Source organism: Carica papaya, chromosome 8 (assembly GCF_054855325.1).
Source record: "Carica papaya isolate Zhongbai chromosome 8, ASM5485532v1, whole genome shotgun sequence".
NCBI lineage: Eukaryota > Viridiplantae > Streptophyta > Magnoliopsida > Brassicales > Caricaceae > Carica > Carica papaya.
The window spans coordinates 30,731,877-30,748,666 of record NC_142316.1 but is presented as its reverse complement, the minus strand read 5'-3'; the positions used below and the strand labels follow the sequence as shown (position 1 = coordinate 30,748,666).

The window sequence follows — 16,790 nt, the reverse complement described above, 5'->3', positions numbered from 1 at the left end:
AGAAATTCTTTATCAATCAACACACACTGGAAGGAGATAAGGTAGGATTGGCTGCCTTCCACATGTTCGGTAAAACACAACTTTGGTATCATCAATTAAAATCCGAAGAACCGACAATCAATTGGGTTGGATTCAAGGAATACTGCTCGATAAAGTTTGGACCGCCGACCGGAAGCAACCCATTGGGGGCGCTGGTGAACTTGAAACAAACAGAGTCAGTTAAAGAGTATCAGAGACAGTTTAAGAAAAAATTGGCATGAGCAAACAGATTTGTTCGACTTGATCAGCATGTAAGTTTGTTCACAGCAGAACTGATTGATTGTCTCCACTTAGAGGTCGAGATGCAATCACGTGTTACTCTTGTGAATGCAATGAGTATGGACAGAGTTTTTGAAAATAAACAGCAGTTGTGGATTATGACCAAACACAATTATAGTGACTTTCCTCAATTCGTAACCAAGTGTAACAACTTAGTTTAGGAAACACCGGTTCTACAGAGTAGTAACATTACGACACAATCTGGTAACACTTTCTTTCCAGTTATAAAAAAACTAATAAGGGCAGAGATGACAGAAAAAAGATTGAAGGGGCTGTGTTATAACTGCGATGAGCGGTTTGTTTCGGGTCACCAATAAAAATGGCTATTCTGACTCAAGATTGAATGTGATACTGGACAACGAAAAAAGACCAACGAGACAGCTATATCCACATGTCAAGCTTGAAAACCAGAGAGAAATAATGTTATAGATACAAATATGGAAAGCGCAGCAAGAATAAGAAATTAACGTTCAATTAAATATGAAATCTTAATTAATATTAAATTTTTAAATAGTTGGAATTTTAATTAGTATTAAATTTTTAAATAATATATATGTTTTCCATTAGTATTTGATTTCTAAATAGTGTAAAATTTATATATAAGGACCCATAATATAAGCATCATAAATTCCCACTTGAATTATAAAAAATTTTATACTTAGGTTGGCACCACCTTGGTACCTATAACTAAGTGTACACACCATATTTTATTTCTAAAGAAGAATCAAACTTTCAAGACAAAGTTTGGCTATTCAATCAGATGCTTTGGTAGTCTTCTCAATTTTCTACTTGTATGATGAAATCAAGCCCTTAAATATAATATTTAAAACTTTTTAATGTGATGTCTAAGGATCCTTGGTTGTGATGTCTAGGTTTTTGTTCTTCAATTTCAAAGTAGACAAATCAATGTAATCTGTCCTACATCAATGCAGGCCCCAACTCAGGAGACACCGCGAGGTCATTGAGGTGGTTTAGTCATATAATATAAGCGGCCTAGCCACTTCAATAACTTTTCAAGATTGAACCCAAGCGCAAACCTCGCCCACTTAACAAGTGGAAAGCAAGCACTTTAGCCAAACTCACTAGTTTTAATGTTTATTGGCAACAAGCTATTTACTATTTATTAACTTTTTTATTGCTAACAAAACATTTATTGCAAGGTCCTTCTAGAGACTTCAGCATTTTGTTTAAATTGAAGACTAAACTTGCTCTTACAGGGCGAAAAGGTTTTTTTAATAAATGGACTCGGTGTCATGATGTTTACCCACCCTCCTCCATTAAAGCTTTCTTTGAAAAAAAGAGAAAAAAGAAACGGAGTCCCAAATCATCATCCCATTTTTAACTTAAATAGGACATGTTGGTGTTCAAGACTTTGAAACCAACTGCTGAAAATTGGATCATAGAATTCAATTTAAACCAACAATTTATGCTTGCAGTTTATACAAGTGACTCAATTAAGGGCCACAATTTTTCAACATCAAGCAAGGTCAAGAAAAAATTAGGCCAAAAGCTGGTTCGAACATGGCATGAAACTACCAACAAGTCAGTAAACAAACAACTACATTCCCTTATGCATTACCACAATATGACTGCCATCGCCATATATCTGAGATGAGCTTTCATGGAGCTCCTCCGTCAGTTTTAGCTGACACAAAAATAACACAGAAGAACTATCACTTAGCAACCATGAAAGAGTAGTAAAATTGCTAATAACAAAAAAAATATTTTAATTATTTTGCCATAGTAGTTATCACCTGCTGCCTCAGATACGTGATATCCTCAAAGCTGGAAGAAAAAATTAGTTCCATCTTCTTCCAAAATGAATTAGAACAGGCAAGATCTGGATGGAAATTGGGAGCGAAATACCTTAACAGAAGCATATACATACAAGCAGATACAAAGACTGCAAATTTGCAGACTGCATAATATTTTCTGTAAAAGGAAATAAGAGTAAGATAAGACATACAACTAGCATTGCAAGCAAAATTTGCAGCAGCCAGAAGTTCTTCACGATCATCATCCAGTTCACCTAGAACATCAAAGACAATTGCATGCAATTGCACCAATAACTTTTCAGCATAATTACCAGTTCTATTTTTTTCTAATAAAAAAATAAGCACTACCAAGAAAGAACAGAACCAGATACAAAAGGATAATACATCCTTTGGAAAACCTCCAGAAAGAACATTAGTTAAACAAAACAAAGGAAACAACTCAAGACAAAATAGTACCTACTTTCTTTGTAACAAGGATTAAGAGATATCTCCAAAGCACCTGTGTGCCTTGGCCCATAAAGACTCCAATGTTATTCCAATCCCAGAGAATAGAAAGAAAAAATTGCATTCAAGCATGCAAAATCTTCACCTTAAATCCCCATTTACTACTTTTATTCCCACTATGAGTTGTAGAACAGAGTTCTAATCAGCAAATTTAGAACTAGTTTTCTGAAAATAGAAGAATGAAAATGTTTTTGGCATAATTACCTTTTAGGAGAAATAATAAAATTTTTAAGAGAATAAAATAGAATTAGGAAAGAAAGGTTGATTTAAAAAATGAACGTATCTGTAGCAATTTATAAAAAGGATAAGTAGAAAATTCTATAAATAAAAAATAGCCTATCAAAATCAAAGATATCTGGACTAAAGTTACAAGCATCATTTGCAGGATCAAGAACACAAGATTTCGAGGGACAACTGATTTCAAACCTTAAATTTTGGTTTTGTGGTTACCATAGTTGAGATGCAGGAGTGAAATTCAGACCTTAATTTTAGATGCATGATAACATCCATACTACCTAACAAAGAGAAACAGTTACTAAAAAAGTGATTCTTTTTCAGTTGAAAAAGAATTATTTTTTTTATTTTTTATTTGACAGGATAGTTTCCAGATTTTCTGAAGTTAGTAGAACATAATGTCCTAAATTGATTTATCCAAATTTTTGGAGTTGACAAACAAGTGATTTAAACTATTGACCATTTTAGTAAATATATATATATACTTCACAATGAACTTGTGACTAAATCTTAAAAGCATCTCAACAACTTAAGGTGAAACGAAAAAACCCAGTCTTTTTTTTATAGAAGAAAGAACCCAGCATATTTTTATTAATTTTAATTTGTTCCCACAAGTAGAAGGGCAATTTTTTAGCTTAGCACGTGATTTCAACCACAAGAAGGCACATAGATCCAATATGAACCATAAAGGCTCTAAAAAATGAACAAACTTGGCACGAGCTCAAATGCCTAATTATAGAAAAAGGATGATTAATAATAAACAAAAAAGGAACAAAATTCTGATGATCGAAAATCAAGACTTCAATCTTGAATACCATATGAATAACTTGGGTTGTTGACTATCTCAAAAGCTCAAGCTCACAGGAAAGAAATAATTGAAAATTTAAACAAAAATGATATTTCAAATCATTCCTTTATCCAAACATTTCGTTTACACATAGGAGACATGTTAGTCAGAAACCAAGCATGTCAATCCACCCTCCTCAAAGAAGTGTAGTAGCTTCAATTTTGAGACAAGCATTATCAAAAAAAGGGCCCCATTGCGCTGACATGGTGAGGATCAAAAAACAAACTTTCACATAAATGTAAAAGGGAAAAGGCAGCAAACGACAATGCTGTCCAGAAAAACAGATATTTCAGCTTCTAGAAAGCACAGCTTTCTTGTTCTTTTTTCTTCTTTTTGAGCGACACAGCTCTCTTGTTTAGAAACATAAATAAAATCAAATATTTGTTTTATGAAAATATTTATCTTGGATAACTTCATTTTCTAGAAATATGAATGCACCCTTACTTTTTTTAACACAATCAGAGCCATAACAAATAATAATAATAACAGTAAAAAACCAAGGAAATTTAGAATAGAGTATACAGTCAAGTATATGACTACATCCTTCTTTTTTCTTCTAAGTAGGGAATTCACTTTTCCAGACACTGCATCAACTTTCAAGCACTGTCCCTAAAGAATAATAAGCTAGCATAAGAACTAACTTTTGTATCTCTGAAAATGCAGTCCCAAATAAATAGATCCTTTAAGTATCACAAACAATGCCCCATTTCTTGTCTATTTGAAGATCATTGAGATAGACAGAAATGGGCGTTCATTGGTGTCTACAACATAGGCGAAGAGAGAGAAAGAGAGCTGCTATAGAAGGACTTGGAAGACTATAAATAAAAATGGGATTGCCCATGGTTGGTGGGAGCGGATCTCAATATGGTTTTATCCAGACATGAGAGGTCCGGCAAGTATTTCTTGCAGGCCTGTGCTGAAGAATTTAAAGACCTGGATAGACTTCATTTAATGGACTTACTGCTTATGAGTGGTAAAGGACCGGCTTTAATTAGAAACGCAACCCGGCATTGTCCTAGACCTGATAGATTTTTAGTACCGGTACCTTGTCAACTACAAAACATGGGCCTTTGCTAAAACTTCTTCAACAGATTTGCATATTTGCCTTGTTTCCGATGAAATCATGTGGAGTATCTACCCATTCAGATTTAAGGACAAATAGTAGAAAGTTGATGGTTTCTACAATAAAGTCAATGAGTGGTGGAGTGGGGGAACTGGGGATGGTAAGGATAGTTCTAAAATAGCTCAAAATTTAAAGATAGTGAAAGCCGAAATTAGAAAGTGGAGCAAGGAGGAAGGGATGAGTGAAGGTATGTGTACCAATCTTTACTTCAGGAGATTGAGATGATTGATGGGAGAGAGGATGAAGGTGATTTGTCTATAAAAGACTTGGAGTACAAGGAATCTTCTAAATTTGAACTGGCAAATAGATTACAAATGGAGAAGACATTTTGGAAACAAAAATCAAGAGCCTAGTAGATAAAAGATAAAAGACAAGAACACAAAATATTTTCGTCATATGGCAAATCATCACAAGAGGAATAATTAAGTGGAAGAGATGGAGATTGGTAACCAGGTAGTGAAAGGAAACGAGCAGCTGAGAAAAAGGGAATGAGAATTTCTTCTACAGTTTATACTGAGAGGACTTTTATTGGAGCCCAAGTTGGATGTATCAATTTTACGGTTTTGGATGAGACAAGCAGGTTATCACTTGAAAGAGAGTTCACTAAAGAAGAGATCTTTAAGGGGCTCATACATTTTGGAAGAGATAAAGCCTCTGGTCCCGACAGTTTCAACATGGGTTTTCTTTAAAAATGTTGGTATATAATGAAAGAGGATATTCTTGAGTTCTTTAAGGAATTGCACAAATCTAGATCCTTTATTAAATCCTTAAACTCTTCTTTGTTAGAACTTACTACTGTGGTGGAGGAGCAGCTAACATCAAGAATTTTAGATTTATCAACTTAATGGAAAGTGTTTATAAGTTCGTCACAAAGTTGTTAGTTAGAAAAATGTCCAAGGTTATGGCTAAAATGGTAAGCGAATGCCAACATACTTTTGCGGAAAGAAAGCAAATCCTAAATGCAACCCTTGTTGCAATGAGGTGGCAGATGATCTATTATACCAGAAGAGGGACAGTGTTTGCAAGCTGGACCTACAATCATGTGAATTGGGACTTTTTTTATTATTTGTTAAGTAAAATGGGTTTTGTAGACAAGTGGGTAAGTGGATCAATTTCTGTATTACGATAACATCTTTTGTGACCATGGTAAATTAGGGCTCGTCTTCTTTTTTCAAGACCTCTAGAGGTTTTAGACAAGGAGACCATTGTCTCCTCAACTTTTTATTATCCTAATGGAAGCATTGAATAAAATATTGTCAATAGCCAAAAAGTTGGAGTTGTTTAGATGTTTACAAGTGGGTGAGGGTGACCATACTGAGGACATAGCACATCTATTTTTTGTCAACCTGACAAGCGCAAAATGTTTAATCTCAGGTGCATTCTATTAAGTTTTCAAGCAGTTTCTGGACTCAATATAAATTTATCCAAGTCCAAGTTGGTAAGATTTGGCAATGATAGGGACACTACCAGGTTGGTGAGAATCATGGATTGTAATATTGTGAAATTGTCGATCAAATATTTGGAGTTACCATTAGGAGCCAATTAAAGATGTGGGGACAGGGGAATATGTGGTAGCAAAGTCTGAAAGGAGGTTGGCGAAATAGAATAGAAACCTCCTTTCCAAAAGAGGAGACTCACACTCATCAAAAGTATGCTCGCTAACTTAATCGTTTATTAAATGTTACTTTTGACCATTTCAGTAAGTGTTACCAAGAGACTGAAATCAATGCAGTGTAGACTCCTACAAGGTGATTCTAAAGAGAGGAGAAAGTATCATTTGCTAGCATGGGATGAGATCAAAAAGCCAATGTCTCAGGGAGGTTCCTTTGTGGAGATGAATCGGGCTCTATAGAGTAAATGGTTGTGGAGGTCCGTAAAAGAAGACACCACTCTTTAGTGGAGGATGATAGAGGCGAAGTTTGGTACAGTGGAGAGAGGATAGTTTTCTACAGTTTTAACAAGACCACACAAGAAAGGGTTGTGGAAAAAAAATAAGCATGGGTAGGAATAAGTTCCAAAAATGCATTAGATGGAGGGTTGATAGAGAGGACACAATTAAATTTTGACAGAATCTGTGGCTTAAAGGGGGAGCACTCAATGACTAGTTTCCTCATATTTTTGCTATCGTATGGGGCACAAGGATATCACGATCGCTAACACATTCAAAGACATAGGAGGGGAAAGGGAGTGGCAGGTGAATGTATTGAGAAATCTCAATGACTAAGAAATTAATGAACATGACTCTCCTAAAGACTTGCTCCTTCTTATCACTTGATGGTAACAAATTTTTTTTTTAATAAAAACATATATATTACGTATATGACATCACTGGATGATACCAATGATCAACCAATTTGGAGTCCTACTGCTTCAGGATCTTTCCGGTCAAGTCTTTCTATGATTATTTGGTGAAGTATGATAACAGAAACCAAGTTTTCTTTTTGACAAATACGGAAAGTCAATGCCCCGTTCAAAGTTGCTTTCTTTGCGTGGGAGGCACGCTGTAGGTGTGTCCTGACTATCAACAAATTGCTAAAAAGAGGTAAGATTATGGTGAATGGTTGTTTCCTATGCAAAGGGAGGCAAAGTCCTGTAATCATGTCCTACTTTGGTATCCATTGTTGGAGACAAGCTAGGTAATAGTTGGACCAGTAAGAGATGAGATTTAGGCTTGGATGGGCATTAATGATGGGAAGAAACATGTGAATCTCATTACCCTTACTAGATTCAAGGTGGTGGGAAAATAGAGAAATAGAAGAGCTTTCAAGAGGGTAAACGAAGATATCCATAAGGCTAGAGCTAGGCAGTTCCAAATCCTAAGTTTTTTAGTTTTAAATCATCTTCTTTATTTAGTGGAGGATTTTGGGGACCTTACTGACATACTAATTGATATCTAAATATTTTGTACATGGATTGCATTCTCTTGGTACTTGTGATTTTTTGAAATATAATATGTTTTTATTTTTAAAAAGTGTGGCATAGCAAGCCGCTAAAATGTCAAAGTAATGTTTGTTGGATTGGTTTGAGAAAATACCCGTTAAATCAGGCGAGCTAGTCGGTGTAACCCCAACGCGAGTAAAGGCCTTCCGGTCCGACACCTTCTTTAGAGGGGGACGCCCTGACTTACTGACACAAGAAAAAAATAAATATTTCAGCAATAAGAGCCAGTAAAAAAAGGGCAAATTAGATCAAAGTTCTTGAGATATAATTATTATTAGATTCATTATTTTTTAAAATAACAACGGCATTCCTGCATAAAAAAATATGTCTATCAATTCAGCAGAGTTTATGAAAGGACTAAACTGTAATTTTCTTAAAATAATGGACCCAATTGTGCATAATCAAACAAAAAAAACTTCTACGTAATTATCCCAAGAAAAGTGCATAAGAAACACAAAGTAATCAAAACTTTAGCTTTTTCTAAAGAAAGATAATTCAATACCTTCCAATCTTGTCAGGACCGAGTCTCGCATTCTTAAGGGGTTTGGTTGAGGCTGTATTATCCAATTTCTCCCTCAATGGAGAAACACTTGCCCTATTGTATGATGAACCTCTACCACTCCTCCCTTGTCTCCGCACACCATCTCCAATATCTTCCTTGCTCAGTATTTTGTTCTTCTTTGAAAGCAACACAGAAGGACCAACATTATGAACAGCAGTTACAGCTCTTTCCTCCACTTCACTGCTACATGATCCTTTCTCTCTCAATTTACTGTCACGATTTTCACCAACACCAGATTCTTCACTTTCAGATAATCTGGCAGGTGACGAAATATTTTCATGTTTCACTCTGACTTGTTGGGAAACATTAGACATGACCCTACCAAGAAGAGAGCTGTTGGTACCCCCAGATGTTATTCTACCATTTAGATCAGAAGATGGGCACCCTTCTGTAGGTAATTGCATTTCATCATGGCTACAGACAGGAGCCACTAAATTTGTTCTCCTAGTGCGAGACATCTTTTGCAGTCTCTGACCAACCCATTGGGTCATGGGGGGAGATGATGATCCAGGGGGAATGGGACGCTTACGATTGTTTGTTGCACCCAATAATTGAGCTTTGCTCCCGCTTGGAGGTTGTTCCCACCCATCTATTGCTCCAGATGGCCGAGAAAAAGAAGATGAGTTTGTTGCCGTTACAGGACTAGTTCGTGATGCCCTTGAAGCCTTCCCTTTTGTCACCATACCAGGACCGACCACATGACAATCCTCGCGAATATTCAACCTAAAGGAGTTATAAATAAATCAAACATAAGAAATACAGCTAGAAATGAAATGATACAGAACAACACAACTGAGTAGGCTTCCATTAAATCTGGATGCCTTGCGTAAGGAAATTTGGAGATCGAACTACTTGCACATTGATCAAAATAATTGAAAGACATACTTATTGTTTCCTTTGGCCAAGATTCGTTCCTTGGTTGTCCCAGAAGTGAAATCCCTTGAAAGAGAAACCTTCTCCATTTCATTCTTGGGTATCCCACGAATATTTGAACCACTGGGCAGAGAAGTGTTCTCTAACTTATTCACACAATTGGTACCATTAAAAGATCCCGATCTGCAAGAGCTATTAATAAAAAATTAATGAAGATACCTGTATGTTCCTTCTAAGACAATGTGAAGAACAAAAGTTTGAAACATTGAACAACTTAATGATGATTGCATAAGAACCAAAAACAACCTCAAAAGCAGAAATATTTTCTTGAGCAGATATCATCTTAATAAACATTATAACATTTATAAAACAATATCAATATAGTACAATCCTGGTCATAGAAAGGATACACAATCAAGCCAACACTTGCAACAAATGAACAGAGGAACTTGAACCAAGAAAGAAAAAAGGAAAATCCAAATTCATATTTCCCCAATTAGTGAGGCAGCAACCATAAATTAAAAGTAACAGATTCTGCCAGTTATAAAACCAAGTAACTACTTCACCATGTAGCCATCTCTTCCTCGTGAAAAAACAAAAGATCAACTTAGCTAGTCTTAAGGGTAACAGTGAATGGGAACTAAGAGAGGAAGTGCTTTCTTTTCTAGCACAAAACCAAACAGGATACAAGATGAACCAATACAAAACTTCAAAATCTGATATTTCCTTTTGAGGGTTGTGGGGGAAAGAGGCAGCAACTATGTATTTTCATGCATGCTACAATTATCTCCGAATTGCTTTCACAACTTTCACCCTTTAGATTCCAAAACCATAATGACCTAGATATCTTCTTCTTACTATTTGGATCACCAATACTTCTCATGACAACTATCTAATACATTCATATGCCTGTTACAGGGACAATAATATCACAAACTAAAATTCATGGAAATACACTTAAACTTCAACAGTCGGTAAGAATCTTTGACAACATAGATAATTACATAGAAAAAATAATGCAAAAAAGAAAGTTCTCAATCACCTGAATCCCTGGGAGTCAAAGGATTGTACACCAGGTTCATTGCTAAGTTTATGGTGCATAACTCGTTTGATCTCCCCATCATTATCCACAGATCTGGTAAAAACAGCACCAACAGATCGTCTTCTTTTCATTTTTCTGTCCCACCCTTCCCCTCCAGCAGGCAGTCTACGAATCTTTTCTTCGCCCATCTCAGACCCATCACCAGCATCCTTTGTCTCTTTATCTTTTCCCATAAGAATAGGTAGTCTAGCAGTATTATTGTTTCTGCCTTCAGCCTTCAAAATATAAAAGAGAAGAGAAAAAAAAAGGACGGTTGCTCTTTATTTCCTCTTTTGATATAACTGTCCATATGGATGAATGATGCAGCCAAAAATAGAAAATATTATTCATGTTAAAGCAATGACCTAGACAAGGAGATACAAAAATCAAAGTGCTAACAAGGAATTAGCATTGTCTAATGAAAATTATATGATTACATGCTAGTACCTAGACTACAATTGATACTAATTCTTACCCCTTTTTTCAGGCTCGTCTCAATTCAAAGTAGTATTGATAGACAAGGAGAAAGAAACAAAAAAAAAACTTTAAGTTATAATTGCCCCAAAAGTCTGAGACAATTAGGACATAAGCCAATAACTCAATTTCGATAAACTCCTTCAACATGTACAAAGAGGATTTAATAGAATCCCAACACACAGAACATGAAACTAGAGAAGAACTTCAGAGTCATGTTTCTGTAAATAATTAAGAAGCAAAAGATGAAGGAATACCAATTAATTTTTTTTAATAAAAGAAGAAAAGTTTCCGTGGAAGTAGTTCAATATAGTTTCTCTATAAAAGAAGAAAATCATCAGAGGAGGAAGGAGAAAGTAGACTATAACCACTTACACTAGAAACTTTTTCTTTAGAAGAAAATGAATAATACAAACAAGGACAAGGGGGTTTCCACCCATGAACAAGAACAAAAGAGAGATTATAGAATAGAATTAGTCAACATATCAACAAGTACCCAAGATGTTCACCATTAAGGAGAGAATGACCTTTAAGTAAAATACACAGGTCTAGAACCAAATATCAAAGATCATGTATTCTAGAAAAGTTAGATACATGAACCTCAAGAATTCTTCTATTCCTTTCTCTCCAAATAATCCAAAAACTGGAATGAGCAATAAGGGTGATGTTATTATTCTTGCTATTGACAGCACCAATCCCCTCCCAGAGCTCTACTGAGAGAGAACTCACCACCCACTTACTCCAGAAACTAACTGCCAAAAGGACTCTTTTCCAATACTTTAACATCCAAAGCAAAAAAAAATATACAACTTGCACATTGATCAAATAATATGCAACAAGAATAGGAACACAAATAAATATCCAGAGAGATGACTCTCAAAAGTGACTGAAAAACCACATACATGCAGAGATAATTTACAAGGGTTAGAAATAAAATCTTGCTTACAAAAGAACATAATGAAATTTTCAAAGAAACATTGGATACAAACCCGTATTTCTGCTATTGAAGAGCGAATACGCTTATTTAGAACAACATTCTTAGTCCTATCCTCCAGTCTTGGAGTCACTAGATCTCGCTGCATCAAGGTTCCCATCTTCAGCAAATTGGACCCACCTGATCTCTCATTTGTTTGTTTCTTTGAATTTAAAGTTTCACAATACTTATTAAGCTTTTGTAAGGACTCATCCAATTTTTTGGCTCTATTCCTGACACAGGGAAAAAAAAGAGAAATTTCATCCAAGGAAGTGATTGAAAAAGAGAGATTTCATTCAAGGTCACTTGTATTATGAAATGCTGCCAATAGAAAATATGATGTTAGCTTTTAGGTACATGTCCACCAACACATGCTACCAACAAACTTTACATACAGCGACATAAAACAATTTCAGCATCATCTTTTTTTTAAGATAAATTTCAGCATCATCATAGCATAAACATGAAAAATACATCCATAAACAGTATATTTATGCATAAAAGACATACTGGATATGTCAGGGGCCAACTGTTCAAATCACCTTATATCATAATAAGAAAAACAAAAAAAGGAAAAAAAACAAAAACAAAAACGGCAATCATTTTCAATGTTACCTGGCCTTCAAGGAGGCATCCAACACGCTTGCTCTAAATCGTTTTAGTTCTTCTATAGACACAGTAGGGGAAACCTTTGAAAGAGCAGCTCCAAAAGAATCTTCCGAACTGCTAGCCAAGGAAATCCCCAAAACTCTCCTCAACTCACCAAGCCGTGTATATTTTTGATCCGCCACTGTAATAGGATCTAAATTCAACCACTGGGACAGTGAAGGGACATCTCCCATGGGAGCAGCACTACCCCGAGACATGCTAGTCCCAGAACTAAATACCCTGCTCTCACTGCCTTCTCGGAAGCTTCCAGATCGATCCAGACTTGCAGTGGAATAGCTTCCTTTCTGTCCATTTGTATAGTTCCCAGGAAAAGCCAGATCCTCTGAACTAGCTGAACTTGACTCAAATCTCACATTACTTGCCATCACTCAGCACCAACACGGCAGACTCATATCTACAAAGGAGTACTTCTTTCACAGCTTCTTCAGTTACCGAAGCAATTATCTCTAAAATAGTGACAGTGGAAACCATCTGAAGCCAATCCATGAATCCATGATTACAAGCAACAACCAGGAAGCTGATCTGTCTAAATCTACAATACCCATAGGGTAAAATTAGTCTCAATCAAGTCTTAGTTCCTGAACAAAAATTTCTGTGCATTTTACTATACTAAAATTGTAGAAGCAATATGAAACAGTAATACAGAACCAGCAAACTATACTTAATGGAACTAACATACCTAACTCTGCTTAAAGCAGTTGAGGAAACTCCGAGGAAAAGAAGACAAAGGATCAACATTTTGATTCATGTTCCATCTTTATTTCCAAAAAAGGAAAAAAATCAACTTAACGAAAAAGCTACATCATGAACAGTTGCATACATCTTTTTCAGTTCTCAGTGACCAGAAAACTGAAAATAAAGGCCCAATTTTCAATTCTAAGATTTCTTCTCTTACTTTCATCCTAAATCTTGTCAGCATCTCAGCGAAGCCTAACACTGACAACAAAGCAACAACTACATTTGCTAACAAATTAATGAGAAAATTAACGAACAAATAAAAACAACTAGTTAAAAATCAGACCTCGAAACAGCATTTAAACATACAAATCAAAAGCAATTTAAACAAATTTCCAAAAAGAACGGATAAAACAGAACTCACTAGACTGAGCAGAAAAAAAGGGGAGGGAGAGAGAGAGAGAGAGAGAGAGAGAGAGAGATAAACTAAACAACTCATTGAAATTCTCTCAAATCAGAACCACTAGAACCACAAAACTAAACAAACAACCAATGAGACCTAATTCGAGCGAAAATTTTGAAATTAAGGGCTTTCGCAAAAAACACCTGAACTTACACACGAATTTCTCTCGGGATAAATATTCAGAAAACTAAATAAACTGCAAATATGCTAAAAGCGAGCAAAACATACCGGCATTGATCGATCGGCACTGAAAAGAGATCGAGTTCCAGCAACGAAGAACAAAAACAAATATTAAGTTAGGTTTTTTTTTTTTACTTTCAGAGAGAGAAAGTACAAAGTACCATACGAGGCTTGAAGCTGTCGCCGTGGAGATTCTTGAGAGAGAGAGAGAGAGAGAGAGAGAGAGAGATGAGGGACCCGCAACAATTTAGGGGTAGCGTTAGAGGAGGGACAGTGACTCTACTTTTCTGTTTTCAGGGACCCTTCAAATTGGGGAGGGGAAATTAGTTTTCGCCAGGGTTTGTAGAGGACTTTTTTTTTGTCCTTCCAAAAGTATACTTATGTTTTCACTTTCTCGAATATAAGCACAAGATAAATACATAATTAATTAAGTCAATTTGATGTATAACCTAAATATATTTCTCGATAATCAAAATTATTTTATTATACAAAATCAAAAAATAGATTAAATTATATTTGAAATATCTAAATCATATCTAAATTTTAGATATTAGATAAAAACATTAATGATATAAAATGTCCACATATTATACTTAAGAATACAAATTAATCTCACGTTGGAAACTATCATACATTATTATTTCTCATTTAGTCCAAATCTTTAATTCTCATTCTCTCTACAACGAAAAACTCGATGGGTAAATTTAATTTTTTATTATAATGAATGACAAAGTATAAAATTATTTTTTATAAATTCTCTTTTTACTAAGATAGTTTAATACTCATTTTTTTTATTTTATACGAACCATCAACTTCAAAACATTATTTATATGTGTATGGACTTTAAGATTCGTAAACATTAAATTTAAGATTGAACAAATCAAAAATTATTACAAATATATGATGATACTTTAAAATAATGATAGTTTATATAAAAGAAAATATATATATATTCAAAAATCACGTAAATTTTGCAATGAGGTTAAACTACATAAGGTAAAATTCTTATTCATGACAACATTGATATTATTTTTTTTTTTTGTTATTTTAATTTAATTTTTGACAAACTTTAATTTTGATATGCACAATTAAAATAAATTTAAATATTAAAAAAAATGTTATGACAACATCAATTATAAAAACCTTAACATTTTAACTATTATATTTTACTTCTAAATTTTGTAATTTGTTAAATAGAATCTTTAAACCATTTTAAAAAAAAAGTTACAAAAACATCACTAAAGTTTACCATATTTACAAAAGAACATCATATTGAAATTCTACAAAAACATAATTGAAGTAAAATTGAATGTCAACAAAAGTATATTTATATTTAAAATAAAATCTATATTTTGACATTTTTTATTTTTTTTTACCTTTTTTTTTTCCTAAAAGCCATCTATCTCCTTGTTAAGTTCTAATGTATAGTCCATTTGAACCTTTTGTGATGTTATAAAGTACCCAAAAAATAAGAGCTCGTACATAAAAAATGCCTAAATGCTTAGAAGATTGATTAAACATATATGTATTTATAGAATAAATAAATAACAAAGCAAAATCAATTAAAGATACAAACTTTTCAAATGAATAAAATTTCGCTGACAATCAAATAAATATATTAAAATTACAATTGAACTCTATAAATTATAAATATGATTAAAAAATTAAAAAAAAAAGTTAAAATTTTTAACTCCATCACATCGAAAAAGTTTATTTTTTTATGTCAAATTTATTTTTGTGAGTCTTTAAAATTTTAAAAAAATAAAAGTAGAAGTCTGATTTTTTTCTTGCAAATAGCACAATCAAGTCAATGTTGAAAAATCATCTATAAATGTAGCATAAAATTAAGAACCTTAATTTGATATAATGAGAACTGAACTAAAAGTTCAAAATGTACTTGTTAATAATTTTTTTTCTTCAAATAGCACAATCAAGCGAATATTGAGAAATCATATTAAATGTAGTTTAAAATTAAGAACGTTGATTTGATATAACGAGAACTGGATTAAAAGTTCAAAATGCACATATTATAAATAATAGTTATAAATATTTAAGTTTAACATTTTTTCATACTTTTTCTAAATCGTCAATTATTACAAGTAGATGACTTATCTCAATAATTAGTAACATTAACAGTTATTTAAAAAAAAAATTTATTTCAACATTCAAGATGTTGATGCTACAAAGACAATGAGTTATCCTTCCTTTGTTACTAATGAAGTTTATTGACAACTCATATTGAAAAAATAGCATTGTTTTTAATTTTATTTATTTTTTATTGGTCTTTTTATTAATCCTTACTAGTAACTTATATCGTGAAAATTTAACCGTGCAAGTTGTTTGTCAATACTTTACTAATTAAAATCGTGGCTTAATTTAGTTTAAGAACAACGATAATATTTTTTTAACTTAACATTTACTTCATGTTTTTTATGCATGTGTAATATCAAATTTGTTTACATCAACAATATGAAAGCATCATTCTCTCCATATAATTTTATATTAGATTGTATATCTACATTATTGGTCATGTGTGTCATTATTCTCTGAGTCCATATGAAGATAAGGATCATCAGTGTCCAAGGTGAGAGTTTTTAAAGTTTATGATATATATTTTGATTGATAACAATTATCAAACATATACTAATAATTAAGAGTAAAATATTTTCTCATAAATTTAACATATTAGTTTGTCGCTTTTTTGTTGATGTTGTCTGGCTTCTTTTGTCATTCATGATTAATTTTACTTGAATCTGTATTATGACGAATAATTGGTGGGGAACCTTTATTGTTCAAATTAAAGCCTCATCGATTTTCTCTTCTGCTTATGTCATGCCTATGTTGGCTAAGGAGTATTTGTTTATGTCCGATAAAACTTTTTTTTTTATTTTTTATAAGAAGTGATATTTTAATTACATTTATAAAAAACAAATATAAATTTGTTAAATGTAGGGTAAAGAGGTTTAATTACCATAATCAAATGAAATTATTTATATTAAGCTTTTAGACAACATACAAAATTAAAAATATTATTTAGATCATCATTGATCTCTGGATGGCAGTAAGAATATCACAAATCTAGTTGAATTTTTTTTTATA

General features: G+C 33.4%; 1 protein-coding gene across 8 annotated transcripts in view; it reads right to left on the bottom strand.

Annotated features, from left to right (window-relative positions):
* The window catches only part of LOC110822846 (uncharacterized), a 38,581-nt gene extending 24,562 nt beyond the window's left edge, over positions 1-14,019 (bottom strand). For 5 of the 8 annotated variants that reach the window (XR_015813809.1, XR_015813811.1, XR_015813810.1 and 2 more), the window contains exons 1-10: positions 13,740-14,018; positions 12,320-12,905; positions 11,721-11,937; positions 10,219-10,493; positions 9,189-9,368; positions 8,244-9,026; positions 7,836-7,927; positions 2,285-2,347; positions 2,073-2,158; positions 1,898-1,963 (exon numbers count right to left, since the gene is read on the bottom strand). Coding sequence is in view for 4 of the 8 variants with exons in the window: in XM_088208920.1 (XP_088065046.1) it covers positions 1,898-1,963; positions 2,073-2,158; positions 2,285-2,347; positions 7,836-7,927; positions 8,244-9,026; positions 9,189-9,368; positions 10,219-10,493; positions 11,721-11,937; positions 12,320-12,738 (2,181 nt within the window). In the remaining 4 variants the exon portion in view is untranslated. Of the gene's footprint in view, positions 1-1,897; positions 1,964-2,072; positions 2,159-2,284; positions 2,348-7,835; positions 7,928-8,243; positions 9,027-9,188; positions 9,369-10,218; positions 10,494-11,720; positions 11,938-12,319; positions 12,906-13,052; positions 13,129-13,739 lie in introns of all 8 variants that reach the window. The other 3 variants (XM_088208921.1, XM_088208922.1, XM_088208923.1) reach the window with 3 other exon arrangements.
* Positions 14,020-16,790: the final 2,771 nt, after the last annotated feature.